The 16,181-nt window shown below is 46.0% G+C and overlaps 1 protein-coding gene across 1 annotated transcript in view; it reads right to left on the bottom strand.

Annotated features, from left to right (window-relative positions):
- LOC138504940 (uncharacterized) overlaps positions 1-2,235 on the bottom strand; it is a 42,718-nt gene extending 40,483 nt beyond the window's left edge. Inside the window, exon 1 of the mRNA XM_069625330.1 lies at positions 1,765-2,235. Coding sequence (XP_069481431.1) covers positions 1,765-2,235 — 471 coding nt within the window. The remainder of the gene's footprint in view (positions 1-1,764) is intronic.
- Positions 2,236-16,181: the final 13,946 nt, after the last annotated feature.

The raw sequence follows: 16,181 nt of genomic DNA, 5'->3' as shown, positions 1-16,181 counted from the left end.
ACTTATTTAGCAAAACAGAGGTGAGCGCGTAACCGTAGATGGCACTCCAATCATCTGTTTAAAAAGGGAGAGAAAAAGCAGAGTAGGAAAATAACACAGTACCAACACTTTTAAGAAACCACAGCAAGTCAAGAAAGGCAGTGTTTACTGTAGAGCAAAAAGTTCATAGGCCAGGCCCACTCTGGAGCGAGCAATGCGGAATGTGCCCAAGATCGCACAGTGGAAATGCACTCAAAGTCTTTGCAGAAAAGTCAAAAGAGGTTGGACAGTTCAGAAAGGCAAAGTTAGCAGGTCTGAGGTCAACCCAGTTACAAAGTCAAGGATTTACAGGACACCTTGGACAATCTGTTGCAAGGGAGACCAGGCGGGACACAGTACTTGAAATGGTGAGAAAGCTCCAGCGGTGGCAGTTGTTCCTGGCAGCGGGTGCAAGTCATGGCTTCAACCAGAGGAAGAGAAGATCTCGACGAGGAAGAAAGCTGGAGGTTGTTGCACTGCCAGGGAAGAAACCAGCCGCAGAGTTTCCTGATTAAAAGGTACAACCCTTTTATTCGCGGTAGTGGTGAAGCGTGGCTATCCGGCCGCCGGGGTGCTTGGCACGGGAGATTCGACCACAAGACGATCCAGGAAGGCGAAAAAGGCGAACTGGTTGGTGCCACCAGCTCAAAGGGAAGAAGACTCTCCTGGAAGAAGATCTCCTCTGTTGGTGGGGAAGTGGTGAGTTCGTACAGCAGGGCTCCACCGGTGGTGTCGTCGGTGCAGATGGCTCAGCTTCTCCACTCTTCAGATTCTTTAGAGCCTGTGGCGACTTCTGAAGTTCTAGTCCCCAAAGGCCTGCTTTTATGCAGCAACACCCGCATTCATCAGCCTAGCTGTCACTCAAACATGCTAAGTGGTGAGCCGGGCGGCTCACCACTGGGCCAATCACACAAGAGTGCGACTGGAGTTGCCAAGGCAACTCAGTCCAGGGTGCCTAATCCCCCTCCCACACATCCTGTTGACCCCAGACAGAGTGGCACCATTTGGAGGGCTTCTGTGGAGAAGCCCGCCAAAAAGTGGAACAAAGGGCTCGACTTGGGTTAGAGTTTCAGAGGCGAACACAAACGCCATTTTAAAACCGAGTCCTGGCAAAAAGACCCAACCGGGGAATAAATATTAAATAAATAACCCGGCGGTAATAGCCCACAAAACACATTCACAGTCAAAGGACATTCTCAAATCATGCCTAAGAGTGGGAGAAAAAGAGTCTCACTCTTAGCAGGAGAAAAAAATAAACCCCAAAAATCCAGCAGAGCTGCTGGGGGACTCACTAGGTTTGGGAAATTAGCCTTACCAGAGGATTCTCCCTAACACTCGCCCCCCCCAGACTAAGGGACAGGAGGATTTAATCCACTCCTGGATGAATCTCATACCTCTAGTCGATGACATACATCCTAGAGAGACCATCAGCATTTTGGTGGTGACACCCTGACCTCTGCTCAATGTGAAATCAAACCCTTGAAGGCAGATTGACCATCTCAATAGTTTTGGATTTTTCCCCTTCATTTGCATCAACCATCTCAAGGGTTGGTAGTCAGTCTGAATGACAAAAGTAGAACCATACAAGTATGGCCTAAACTTCTTCAGAGCCCACACAATGGCAAAACACTCTCTTTCAATTGTTGCCCACCTTGTCTCAGGATCCTTCAGCTTTCTACTGATGAAGCAAATGGGGTGCTCCCTACCTTTCCCATCTAGTTGGCTAAGGAATGCACCTATACCTACATTGTAAGCATCTGTCTGTACAATGAAAGTTTGGTGGTAGTCAGGAGCTCTCAGTACTGGTGCTTGGCAAAGAGCTTTCTTCAGGTTTTCAAAGGCCTGATTGCACTCCTCATTCCATCTGATCTTCTTAGAGAATTTTGGAGAGGAGATTACATTCAGTGGAGAAGCTATGGTCCCATAGTTCTCAATGAAATTCCTGTAGTATCCAGTGAGGCCTAAGAAGGCTTTCTCCTGGGTTTGAGTAGGAGGTGTTGTCCAATTTTGCACAGCTTCAATCTTACTGAGCAAAGGCCTTATTTCTCCACCTCCTACCTCATGCCCAAGGTAGACCACTTTACTCTGTCCAATCTGGCATTTGCTTGCTTTCATGGTCAGGTTGGCCTTCTCAAGTGCCTTCAAAACATGTCCTAGATGGTTTACATGCTCTTCCCAGGAGTGGCTGAACACTGCAATGTCATCCAAGTATGCCATGCAGAAGTCCTCCATCCCAGCTAGAACCTGATTTACCATCCTTTGGAATGTAGCGGGTGCATTTTTCAGTCCAAAAGGCATAACCTTAAATTGGTATAAGCCAACTGGGGTAGAAAATGCAGTTTTCTCCTTGGCATGGTCTGTCAGGGCTATTTGCCAATAGCCTGGCGTTAGATCAAATGTGCTGAGGAACTTGGCTGCACCAAGTCTATCCACCAACTCATCTGTTCTAGGCAAAGGGTGGGCATCAGTCTTGGTGACTGCATTAAGAGCTCTATAATCCATACAGAATCTCAATTCTTTGGATCCTGCCTTTGGTACTAACACAACTGGGCTAGACCATGGACTAGTAGAGGGCTCTATTACCCCGAGATAAAGCATCTTGCTGACCTCCCCTTTGATGAGGGATCTTACATTCACTGACATTCTGTATCCTCTGCTTTTGACTGGCAGACAGTCACCAGTCAGTATATCATGCTGGCCCCAAGGGGTAAAGCCTGGTGAAAGTGAGAACAGGGAGGCAAACTGATTTAACATAGATTTGCACTCCTCTTGTTGCTCAGGTGTTAGATTTGAAGAGAGATTTACTCCTTCAATCTTTTCATCCAAGGGTAAGCCTCTGAGGAGATCAGGGAGAGCTTCACTCTCTTCTTCCTCTTCTGATGAAGCTAGAAGCAAGGCTCCTACTTCATGCCTGGAAACATATGCCTTTAGTCTGTTGGTGTGGAAGACTCTGGGAGCCTCCTTGGGATTGCCCAAGTCCACCAGATAGTTCACCTCTCCAAGATTACCCACAACCTTGAAGGGTCCCATCCATTTATCTTGCAAGGCCCTCTACCTTGTTGGAATCATAACTAGAATTAGCTGGTCTTGAGTGAACTCAACCATGTTAGCCTTTTGATCATGCTAATGCTTGACCAAAGCTTGTCCAGCTTTCAGGTTATCACTAGCTTCTCCCATCATGTCTGACATTCTCCTCCGGAGACCTATCACATAGTCAGTTACTCTGACTGGCTTGGGGGAAGGAGCACTCTCCAACCCCTCCTTAATCAGGGCCAATGGACCTCTGACTGGATGGCCATAAAGAAGTTCAAAGGGAGAATAACCTTCTCCCTCCTGAGGGACTTCTCTATAAGCAAAGAGAAGGCATGGCAGTAGAAGGTCCCACTTTCTTTTAAGGGGTTCTTCTAAAGCACCCATCATGCTCTTCATGGTTTTGTTAAACCTTTCTACCAATCCATTTGTCTGAGGGTGGTATGCGGTTGTAAGTAACTCCACAGGTTTTCCACATGGCTTTCTTGTAGTGGGACATAAAATTTGACCCCCTGTCAGAGATTACTTCCTTAGGAAACCCAACCCTGGTAAAAATACCAAGGAGGCCCTTAGCCACAGCCTGAGCTGTAACAGTCCTCATAGGAATTGCCTTAGGGTATCTAGTAGCATGGTCTACTACAGCAAGGATAAACCTGTTGCCTGAGGAGGTTGGAGGATCAGGGGGACCAACAATCTCAATCCCTACCCTCTCAAATGGGACTCCCACTACTGGGAGAGGCACTAAAGGTGCCACATTCTTAGAACCAACCTTATCAGAAGTGTGGCAGGTGTGGCAGCTCTTGCAAAACCTATCTAGCTCAGCCCCCATTTTTGGCCAATAAAAGTAGAGTGAGACCCTTTCCTTGGTCTTCTTGAAACTCAAGTGACCAGCCAAAGGAATCTCATGGGCTAGTTGCAAGAACTGTTGTCTGTTTCCTTGAGGTACTACAAGCCGCTTGTAGTATCCAGGTGCAGACTCAGTCGCTTCACTGTAGAAGAGGCCATCTTCCCAGTGAAACCTATACTTCCCAGGCTCTTACCCATCGGCCTGAGAAGCTGCCTGCTGGCGAAGACCTTCCAGAGTTGGACATTCTCTTTGTCCCTTACTGAAGTCTGCCCTGTTGGGTCCACCTTCTGCCAGTAAAGACTGTAGCTCAGGATGGTCAACAGGATCCAGATCTCCAATAAGTTCTTGGCCTTCTACTAGCTCTTCTTCAGAGTCTAGTTCAACCACACATGGTTGTACCTCCCTCTCAGCCTCAGCTGGAGGTGCAGATACAGGTGTAACTTTGGACAACCTAGGGGAAATCCTTGTTGGAAGCACTGGAGTGCTTGCAGCTGGCTTCTTCTTAGAAGTCTTGGCCATTTGCTTCTGATGATTTAGAGACTGCAGTAAGTTGCTCCAGTGGAGATAAGGAGTGATATCTTTCTTCATCATCTCCAGAGAAGAACCTCTCATGGTTTTCTCTCTTGCAGGTCTGGTTAGCTCCTGTAACCTTTTACTAGGAGGTCTGGGGGTGTGTGACACTACTCCAAGGGTTTTCAGGTCATTACCCAACAGAACCCTTCCTGGCATCTCACATTGTACACTGACAGGTATCTTCACAGTCATCTCCGGTTCCGGAAGCACCTCAAAACCTTCCTCTTTGCTTCTGCTTTCTCTCTCCCTCTCCCCTGCTGAACAGCTAATATTCTTCACTGAAACTGCACTGATCCTGCAACTGGACCTCTCTAAACGGCCTCTGTCCTGGGCCCAGCCACTCTCCACTTGCACTGATGCCCTGGAACCCCTCTGCACTGCGGGACTGTCTCTGTATCCCTACAGCCCCTCCCCCGTCCCCAGCACGTGTTCTGCACTTACCTTGCTTGCACTTGCCACCAGCTGGCCATATTTATTTATTACTTTACGCCACTTACCTTGTACTGCACTTCCCCCCTCCCCTTCCCCTTGCACTTTTCCCCCTCCCCCACCCCTGCACTTGCGCGGTCTGAATGACACCTGGCCTAGTAGGATCGTTGTCTGTCTCCCCTTGTTCCTCCCCTCCCTGCCTCGTCGGGCCTTGAAACACCTGTGTATAGGCGCGTTACAAATACCATATCATATCATATATCATATCATATCATTGCACTGGATGAGAACTGGTAATTGGGGAAGCATCTGCACAGGCCCTCCAGCTAACTTGGTGAGGCGTTTGGGCGCCTTAGCAACATCCTCTGCCTTGAAAAATGATTCATCCACCACAGTTATGCTGGCCCCAGTGTCCCTAATGGCAGGAGTCTCCTGACCATTCACCTGGACACTGTCCTTATACTACTCTTTAGTATTATCTGGGATAGAAATATATACATCTAAATTCTGTTGTTCCCACAACCCCAGGGATACTAAAGAAACACTGGCTGAGACTCCAATGGGATCATCAGCCAGTAGTAGAAAGTTTCCACTGGCCATTTGTACTTCCTCCTCTGGAGCGAAGGCTAAGGAGAGAGGGTGGACCCCTGAAGGTTTACCCTTACATCTGGGATCCCCTTTCACATGGTCAGTTGAGCTACAAACATAGCATTTACCAAATGCTTTTTGGAATGGTGGCTTATTCTGACCTCCTTCTGGTTAGGCACCAGAAGGTACACTAGCCTGATTTGGTTTCCCTTGTGGCTTACCCTTATTGTTTTGTTTGGGGCCCTCTTTGGGATTGGAATTATTAGAATTCTCTTTGAAGTCCTTTTTAGGCTGTTTCCCTTCATCCTTTTTCTGAGTTGCCCCAGAGTCCTTGTGTGTAGCCCTGTTGGCAACCCACAAGTCAGCAGCCTTTGCTAGTTTTCTGGAATCTAATTCCTATAAATCAGCCAAGTGCTGTCGGAGCTCAGCAGAGCAGGCATCATAAATTGACACCAACATCACAATATTCTTCATTCCCTCATGAGTGTTCACCCTGTAACCCTTAATCCATCCCTCTAAGTTCTTCAAACATTCACTCACCCAGGTAGCCCAAGGGGTACCATCATGCTTTTTTAGGGTCCTAAACCTCTTACGGTACTGGGAAGGGGTCTTCCCAAATCTAGCTATTATAGCTAGTTTCACACATTCATAATCCTTCTTATCCACCTCCCCCAACTCCATTACCACATCAGATGCAACAGAGGGAAGCCTAGAGAACAACCAAGGAGGTATCTCATTCCCTGAGATGTCCTGGAGCCCATGATTATACTCAAACATAGCCAACCAATCTAACACATCCAACCTAGGCTCATACATACCTACAAGCTCTTTAGGCATCCGGGGTCTTTTGCGACTGGAACTCCTAGAGGATCCAGAGAGATAAGCATTTTTGTTCTGCTTGAGCATTAAGTCTCTTAAACTCCAATTCAAGCTTCATTTTCTCTAGTTCAATGCATTGAGGACTAAATGTGGGACCTGGCAAAGATCCAGTAGGTACAGCTGGTAGAGCAGACAGAGGCCCAGGGGGGACAATTACAACAGCCACACCCTCCTCTTCTGACTCTGCCTCAAGATTATCAATACTTTGATCAATATCAATATCATTACTGTTATCTACATTTTCTGGGAGAGTAGGTTCCTCTGAACCATCACCCAGAATTTGGTTTGCTAACAATCTTTCTATTAGCTCCATTTTCTTGCCTTTAGTCAGGAGATTCTTATGCTTACAGAGAACTCCTAAACACTTAGCAGTTTTTGTAGAAAGGGACTCTTGACTATAACTTTCCATAGTTGACAGGTTAGAAAATAAACTTTTTAGTGCTAAGCGTTGTGGTTATTTGTACTAAGGTATCTAAAAGCACACTAAAATGTATACTCAATACAAACCCCACCGCTGTACACCAGTGTTAGGCAGAAACCTGTGCAGTTCCCTTAGGGATCACTGTAAAAAGTTTAAGACTACAGGAGTAAACAGTAAACCCAATTGGTAGCAGTCTGCACCACCCAGATTTACATGGTAGCTGTGGCTGAGCAGTCAGACTTCTCTCAAGAAGAGTTAGGCAGTATATATAGTATACACAATAGGGCTGAAGACACAGTAGCACAAGCAAACACTGACCAGAGCTTTGGTATAAAAGTAGATAATTATTTATTTAAAAATACACTTATGAAAATACACTGGCACTAATATGTCAAGCAATTTCAAAACACAGTCACTATAAGTATATTCACCTCCCTAGTTAATTAAGTCTAGGTTAAGACACCACTTATTTAGCAAAATAGAGGTGAGCGCGTAACCGTAGATGGCACTCCAATAATCTGTTTAAAAAGGGAGAGAAAAGGCAGAGTAGGAAAATAACAGAGTACCAACACTTTTAAGAAACCACAGCAAGTCAAGAAAGGCAGGGTCTACTATAGAGCAAAACGTTCATAGGCCAGGCCCACTCTTGGAGAGAGCAAGGCGGAATGTGCCCAAGATCACACAGTGGAAATGCACTCAAAGTCTTTGCAGAAAAGTCAAAAGAGGTTGGATCAGTTCAGAAAGGCAGAGTTAGCAGGTCTGAGGTCAACCCAGTTGGAAAGTCAAGGATTTACAGGACACCTTGGACAATCTGTGGCAAGGGAGACCAGGCGGGACACAGTACCTGAAATGGTGAGAAAGCTCCAGCGGTGGCAGTTGTTCCTGGCAGCGGGTGCAAGTCGTGGCTTCAACCAGAGGAAGAGAAGATCTCGACGAGGAAGAAAGCTGGAGGTCGTTGCACTGCCAGGGAGGAAACCAGCCGCGGAGTTTCCCGATTAAAAGGTACGACCCTTTTATTCACGGTAGTGGTGAAGCGTGGCTATCCGGCCACCGGGGTGCTTGGCACAGGCGATTCGACCACGAGACAATCCAGGAAGGCGAAAAAGGCAAACTGGTTGGTGCCACCAGCTCAAAGGGAAGAAGACTCTCCTGGAAGAAGATCGCTTCTGTCGTCGGGGAAGTGGTGAGTTCGTACAGCAGGGCTGCACCGGTGGTGTCGTCGTTGTAGTTGGCTCAGCTTCTCCCCTCTTCGGATTCTTTAGTTCCTGTGGCGACTTCTGAAGTTCCAGTCCCCAAAGCCCTGCTTTTATGCAGCAAAACCCCCATTCATCAGCCTAGCTGTCACTCAAACATGCTAAGTGGTGTGCCGGGCGGCTCACCACTGGGCCAATCACAGATGAGTGCGACTGGAGTTGCCAAGGCAACTCAGTCCAGGGTGCCTAATCCCCCTCCCACACATCCTGTTGACCCCAGACAGAGTGGCACCATTTGGAGGGCTTCTGTGGAGAGGCCCACCAAAAAGTGGAACAAAGGGCTCGACTTGCGTTAGAATTTCAGAGGCGAACACAAATGCCATTTTAAAACCGAGTCCTGGCAAGAAGACCCAACCGGGGAATAAATCTTAAATAAATAACCCGGCAGTATCTTTAACATTGCACCAAAAAGTGGTGCGTTTAAAATGAATGGGAACATCCCATAGGAAATATTCCAGAGGAATATTTCGCGTGTTATCCACTGGCACCAGCCAGAAACTCGACAAGGGGGGACTGGACAGTGCCCCCTTGGAAAACAGACCCAGCGGCAATCGAATTACCCCTACCCGTACTTCCACAATATGATGGTTTGTACTGGTTCTGTTCACAATTTGAGACTAGTAAAGCCAATGGTGACTTTACATGCCCTGGGAGACAGTGGTCAGCCCCAGGGTATGGAGTCTATGTTTGGGGGTTTACTATAACACCCCTGTGCTACTGCACTGAGGGTGCTGTGTAACACACATACCAAAAACACATGAAGCCCTATGGAATAAAAGAACCCATAGCCCATAAAACACATTCACAGTCAAAGGACATTCTCAAATTATGCCTAAGAGTGGGAGAAAAAGAGTCTCACTGTTAGCAGGAGAAAAAAATAAACTCCAAAAATCCAGCAAAGCTGCTGGGGGACTCACTAGGTTTGGGAAAATAGCCTTACCAGAGAATTCTCCCTAACAGGCGTGGCTCTCTTCCGGTCTTACTTCTCAGGTGTCTGAGTGATGGGTTTAGTGCTTGGTTATCCTCTTCTCTTTTGCTTTGTTGGCATGGCTCTGTTACTGTCTTACTGCTCAGGTGGGTGTAGTGCTTAGCTATCCTCTTTTATTTTCTTGTCTATTGGCATGGTTCTCCTCTGGTCTTACTGCTCAGGTATCTGAGTAATGGGTTAAGTGCTTGATTATCCTCTTATCTTCTGCTCTATTGGGATGGCTCCGTCATCGGCCTACTGCTCAGGTGTGAGAGTGATGGGTTTAGTGCTTAGGTATCCTCTTTTATCTTCTGCTCTGTTGGCATGGCCCTGCTCTGGTCTTTCTTCTCAGGTATCTGAGTGATGGGTGTAGTGCTTGGTTATCCTCTTTTATTTTCTGATCAATTGGCTTAGCTCTGTTACGGTGTTACTGCTCAGGTGTGTGAGTGATGGGTCTAGTGCTTAGCTATCCTCTTTTATTTTTTGCTCTGTTGGCTTGTCTCTGTAACTGCCTTTCTGCTCAGAGGTGTGAGTGATGGGTGTAGTGTTTCGTTATCTTCGTATCTTCTGCTCTGTTGGCATGGCTCTGTTATGGTCTTACTGCTCAGGTGTTTGAGTGATGGGTTTAGTGCTTAGCTATCCTCTTTTATTTTCTGCTATGTTGGCTTGTCTCTGTAACTGTCTTACTGCTCAGGTGTGTGAGTGATGGGTGTAGTGCTTAGCTATCCTCTTTTATTTTCTGCTCCATTGGCATGGCTCTCTTCCGGTGTTACTGCTTAGGAATGTGAGTGATGGGTTTAGTGCTTAGCTATTCTCTTTTATTTTCCGCTCTGTTGGCTTGTCTCTGTAACTGCCTTTCTGCTCAGAGGTGTGAGTGATGGGTGTAGTGTTTCATTATCCTCGTGTCTTCTGCTCTGTTGGCATGGCTCTGTTATGGTCTTACTGCTCAGGTGTTTGAGTGATGGGTTTAGTGCTCAGCTATTCTCTTTTATTTTCTGCTATGTTGGCTTGTCTCTGTAACTGTCTTACTGCTCAGGTGTGTGAGTGAGGGGTGTAGTGCTTAGCCATCTTCTTTTATCTTCGGCTCTATTGGCATGGCTCTGCTCTGGTCTTTCTTCTCAGGAATCTTAGTGATGGGTGCAGTGATTGCTTATCCTCTACTCTTCTGATCTATTGGGATGGCTCTGTTACGGCCTTACTGCTCAGGTGGCTGTAGTGCTTTGCTATTCTCTTTTATTTTCTGGTCGATTGGCGTTGCTCTCTTCCGTTCATACTGCTCAGGTGTCTGTGTGATGGGTTTAGTGCTTGGTTATCCTCTTCTCTTCTGCTCTGTTGGCATGGCTCCTTTAAGGTCTTACTGCTCAGGTGTGTGAGTGATGGGTTTAGGCTTAGCTATTCTATTTTATTTTCTGCTCTATTGAGATAGCTCTCTTCCAGTCTTACTGCTCAGGTGGTTGTAGTGCTTAGATATCCTCTTTTATTTTCTGGTATATTGGCATGGCTCTCTTCCGGTCTTACTGCTCAGGTGTCTGAGTGATGGGTTTAGTGCTTGATTATCCTCTTCTCTTCTGCTCTATTGGCGTGGCGCTGTCATCGGACTACTGCTCAGGTATGTGAGTGATGGGTTTTGTGCTTAGCTATCCTCTTTTATCTACTGCTCTGTTGGCATGGCTCTGCTCTGGTCTTTCTTCTCAGGTATCTGATTGATGGGTGTTCTACTCGGTTATCCTCTTCTCTTCTTCTATATTGGGATGGCTCTTTTACGGTCTTACTGCTCAGGTTTGTGAGTGATGTGTTTAGTGCTTAGCTATCCTCTTTTATCTTCTGCTTTGTTGGCATGGCTCTGCTCTGGTCTTTCTTCTCAAGTATCTGAGTGATGGGTGTAGTGCTTGGTTATCTCTTCTCTTCTGCTCTATTGGGATGGCTCTCCTCCGGTCTTACTGCTCAGGTGTGTGAGTGATGGGTGTAGGGCTTGGTTATCCTCTTTAATTTTCTGCTCCATTGGTTTGGGTTGCTTCCACTCTTATAGCTCAGGTATGTGAGTGAGGGGTTTAGTGCTTAGCTATCCTCTTTTAATTTTTGCTCTGTTTGCTTGTCTCTGTAACTGCCTTACTGCTCAGCGGTGTGAGTGATGGGTGTAGTGTCCCGTTATCTTCATATCTTCTGCTCTGTTGGCATGGCTCTGTTGTGGTCTTACTATTCAGGTGTTTGAGTGATGGGTTGCTTAGCTATCCTCTTTTATTTTCTGCTATGCTTGGCTTGCCTCTGTAACTCTCTTACTGCTCAGTAGTGTGAGTGATGGGTGTAGTGTTTCGTTATCCTTGTATATTCTGCTCTGTTGGCATGGCTCTGTTATGGTTTTACTGCTCAGGTGTGTGAGTGATGGGTGTAGTGCTTAGCTATCCTCTTTTATTTTCTGCTCCATTGGCGTGGCTCTCTTCCGGTGTTACTGCTCAGGAATGTGAGTGATGGGTTTAGTGCTTAGTTATTGTCTTTTATTTTCTGCTCTGCTGGCTTGTCTCTGTAACTGCCTTACTGCTCAGTGGTGTGAGTGATGGGCGTAGTGTTTCGTTATCCTTGTATCTACTGCTCTGTTGGTATTGCTCTGTTTTGGCCTTACTGCTCAGGTGTGTGAGTCTTGGGTTTAGTGCTTAGCTATCCTCTTTTATCTTCTGTTCTGTTGGCATGGCTCTGCTCTAGTCTTTCCTCTCAGGTATCTTAGTGATGGTGCAGTGATTGGTTATCCTCTTCTCTTCTGATCTATTTGGATGGCTCTGTTACGGCCTTACTGCTCGGGTGGCTGTAGTGCTTTGCTATCCTCTATTATTTTCTGGTCTATTGGTTTAGCTCTCTTCCGGTCGTACTGCTCAGGTGTCTGTGTGATGTGTTTAGTGCTTGGTTATCCTCTTCTCTTCTCCTCTGTTGGCATGGCTCTGTTATGGTCTTACTGCTCAGGTGTGTGAGTGATTGTTTTAATGCTTAGCTATCCTCTTTTATTTTCTGCTCTATTGGCATGGCTCTGTTACACTCTTACTGACAGGTGGATGTAGTGCTGAGCTATCCTCTTTTATTTTTGGGTCTGTTGGTGTGGCTTCCAGTCTTACTGCTCAGGTGTCGTCTGAGTGTTGGGTTTAGTGCTTGTTTATCCTCTTATCATCTGCTCTATTGGCATGGCTCTGCTCTGGTCTTTCTTCTCAGGTATCTGAGTGATGGTTGAAGTGCTTGGTTATCCATTTCTCTTCTCCTCTGTTGGCAATGCTCTGTTATGGTCTTACTGCTCAGGCGTGTGAGTGATGGGTTTAGTGCTTGGTTATCCTCTTCTCTTCTCCTCTGTTGGCAATGCTCTGTTATGGTCTTACTGCTCAGGCGTGTGAGTGATTGGTTTAGTGCTTGGTTATCCTCTTCTCTTCTCCTCTGTTGTCAATGCTCTGTTATGGTCTTACTGCTCAGGCGTGTGAGTGATTGGTTTAGTGCTTAGCTATCCTCTTTTATTTTCTGCTCTATTCGCATTGCTCTGTCACACTCTTACTGATCAGGTGGGTGTAGTGTTGAGCTATTCTCTTTTATTTTCTTATCTATAGGCGTGGCTCTCTTCCGGTCTTACTGCTCAGGTGTCTGGGTGATGGGTTTAGTGCTTGGTTATCCTCTTATCTACTGCTCTATTGGCATGGTTCAGCTCTGGTATTTCTTCTCAGGTATCTGAGTGATGGCTGAAGTGCTTGACTATCCATTTCTCTTCTGCTCTATTGGGATGGCTCTGTTATGGCCTTACTGCTCAGGTGGTTGTAGTGCTTAGATATCCTCTTTTATTTTATCATCTTTTGGCGTGGCTCTCTTCAGGTCTTACTGCTCAGTTGTCTGTGTGATGGGTTTAGTGCTTGGTTATCCTCTTCTCTTCTCTGTTGGCATGGCTCTGTTATGGTCTTACTGCTCAGGTTTGTGAGTGATTGGTTTAGTGCTTAGCTATCCTCTTTTATTTTCTGCCCTATTGAAATGGCTCTGTTACAGTCTTACTGATCAGGTGGGTGTAGTGCTGAGCTATCCTCTTTTATTTTCTTGTACATTTTTCGTGGCTCTCTTTGGTCTTACTGCTCAGGTGTCTGAGTGATGGGTTTAGTGCGTGGTTATCCTCTTATCTTCTACTCTATTGGTATGGCTCTGCTCTGGTCTTTCTTCTCAGGTATCTGAGTGATGGGTGAAGTGCTTGGCTATCCTCTTCTCTTCTGCTCTATTGGGATGGCTCTGTTACAGTCTTACTGCTCAGGTGGGTGTAGTGCTTAGCTATCCTCCTTTATTTTCTGGTCTATTTGCATGGCTCTCTTCCGGTCTTACTGCTCAGGTGTGTGAGTGATGGGTGCAGTGCTTAGCTATCCTCTTTTATTTCCTGGTCTATTGGTGTGGCTCTCTTCCGGTTTTACTGCTCAGGTGTCTGAGTGCTTGGTTATCCTCTTCTCTGCTGCACTATTGGCGTGGCTCTGTCATCGGCCTACTGCTCAGGTGTGTGAGTGATGGGTTTAGTGCTTAGCTATCCGCTTTTATCTTATGCTCTGTTGGCATGGCTATGCTCTGGTCTTTCTTCTCAGGTGTCTGAGTGATGGGTATAGTACTTGGTTATCCTCTTGTCTTCTGCTATATTGGGATGGCTCTGTTATGGTCTTACTGCTCAGGTGTGTGAGTGATGTGTTTAGTGCTTAGCGATCCTCTTTTATCTTGTGCTCTGTTGGCATGGCTCTGCTCTGGTCTTTCTTCTCTGAGTGATGGGTGTAGTGCTTTGTTATCTCTTCTCTTCTGCTCTCTTGCGATGGCTCTCTTCCGGTCATACTGCTCAGGTGTTGGAGTGATGGATGTAGTGCTTGGCTATCCTCTTCTCTTCTGCTCTTTTGGCATGGCTCTCTTACAATCTTACTGCTCAGGTGAGTTTAGTGCTTAGCTATCCTCTTTCACTTTCTGCTCTATTGACGTCTCTCTTGCTTTCTTGTTCACCTTTTTCGATCAGCAACAAAATCCGAATTTAACTGTTTGAATCAAAACTTAAGAAAACTTCTCCATACAGAGAGGGCAATTTGCCAACATGCCGGGGGAGTGCTCAGAGAAGCAATCATCGGTGAGGCGTTTGGTGAGAACAGGTGGGGCATGGATGAGAAAATATGCTCCATTTGTAACACTTAACAGGAACAAAATATAATAAGAATTAATGAAACCTAACTGTGTAATCAGTAAGATTGTTCAAGCAGCCGAATCCTGGGGACATATGCTGCGTTCTGACAGTTTCCCCTGAATCATTTATGCATGAAAGCTTTATCTATTAGAAACCCAGTAATTTAGTTTGTTTATTACAGCAATAAGCTTTATCCTAGATGCAAATCCTGGAAGTGAATCATAATTTGAGCTGTATATTTAATCAATGTAGGAAAAAAACAGAGGCTCCTTTAGAATAAAACCTGCAGGTAGATTTGCAGGAACTGTTGTGGAGCTCTGAATGCACATTGGGCCTGGATGGCATGAGATCATACGCACCCTTCATTCGTCTGCATGCTTACTGCATGCGGCAAAGGTAAATAAGCTTGGCAATACTGCCACTCCGAAGCAGACACTTCTGCCATTCTCCACTTTGGAGTCCAAAGGGCTGCATTGGTGGGATGCAGTCATTCTTCATGGGTGAAACTGCGTGTGGTCATGCTTTTGCGTGCACGATATGGCTCCCATACAAAAGCAGGCTGTTAGAAAGAGTTTCAGTAGCAGAACTGGTAGTTTGGTGGAATGGTGAACCATGAAGTATTTGGAAATAAATACACGTTTTAACGGTTCCATGTGTTAATATCCCTGCAAAAATATCACAATACAAAAATATCACCATATTTGTGCTGCAATATTGAGCCATGGACCCTGCGGGGGACACCCCCGGAAATCCCGCATTATTTTTAAATGTGAGGGGGACACCCCTGCAGCCCCTGCTCCCACAAATGATCCCCCCCCAAAAATACCGCCTATGGCGAGACAAACAACCTTATGTACGCCGACATTTGTGGTGGGGATAATATGTAGGGATACCATTTTACCTCTATCGCCTAACATTTAATCAGGCCCAAAGTATTCGGAAATGTCCCGAAGACAAAATGTTTGTCAAAACTCCTGAGATAGGGAGATAGATCAATACAGGCATACACATGTGTTCATCAACTGTACACATGATCAAGTATATGGTCTCTTCCAGGCTTGTGAGCATGTTAATATTAGCGAGGAGAACTGTTTCACCAGAGGAGTCTGGGATAAGTCTACCATGACAATTAAATGCTTACAATGAAGCGCATTATTGGCCATAGGAACACACTTTGCATTCTGATGCAGGACTGGATGCAAGTTAAACCGTGATATCCCTGCCTCACATATCAACACCAGGGTCAGAACAGGACATAGCATTGTCTCGGGCACCAGTGAGAAAGTGGCCCACAGTTGCAAATGGAAATTCGTTACTTTTGTGACAGACTGCTTGAATAGTACCCAAGTGCGAGTATTTTGATTAAATGTGATGCAAATTGTGCAATTTAAAGAATATGTATTCAGCAACAACAGTCAAGACTACTAGCCACAAAGTGAAGTAACTCATCAAGCTGGCCCACACTGGCCCAAAAAGTGGCCCACTTTGACCCCAAAAACGGACACACACTACCATTTTACGTTTGTATCTATTGTCATATAGGCCAGTCCGAGTGTGGTCAGCACTGTTTACACCTGCAATACTATGGCATCTCATATATTAATCCATCCTGACACTATTATCCCCACCATTTAGGAAATTTGAGATTGTGAAAGCCATCTGACACCACGTTTTGCGACTACTTCATCAAGTTCTGTCACCTCCTCATATTTCACTTGGACAACATTATCATTAATACTCTAATCCTCAAAAATGAGTACTTCCCCCACATAGTTCTGCCACACTACTCCGTGTACCACCTCGTGTGTGCTTTGTTGAACTCCTGTGGATTTCCCTCCAATCGCACACATGGGCCCCTTTAAACCCCTACACCTAGTACTCGATTCAACCACAGCATCTGCCCACCTCCCCTCATTGCCCTGCCTCAACTCACATCTCTCTACACCCCTTGCTAGCAATCTCATTTGTAACAAACTCAACACCACCCTACCAACCCAAGCTCCTCTGCACCACTCCCA

The sequence above is a fragment of the Ambystoma mexicanum genome, chromosome 11 (assembly GCF_040938575.1).
Source record: "Ambystoma mexicanum isolate Mex_15411 chromosome 11, UKY_AmexF1_1, whole genome shotgun sequence".
NCBI lineage: Eukaryota > Metazoa > Chordata > Amphibia > Caudata > Ambystomatidae > Ambystoma > Ambystoma mexicanum.
Note: the sequence above shows the minus strand (reverse complement) of the source record. Positions and strands in the feature narration are given on the sequence as shown.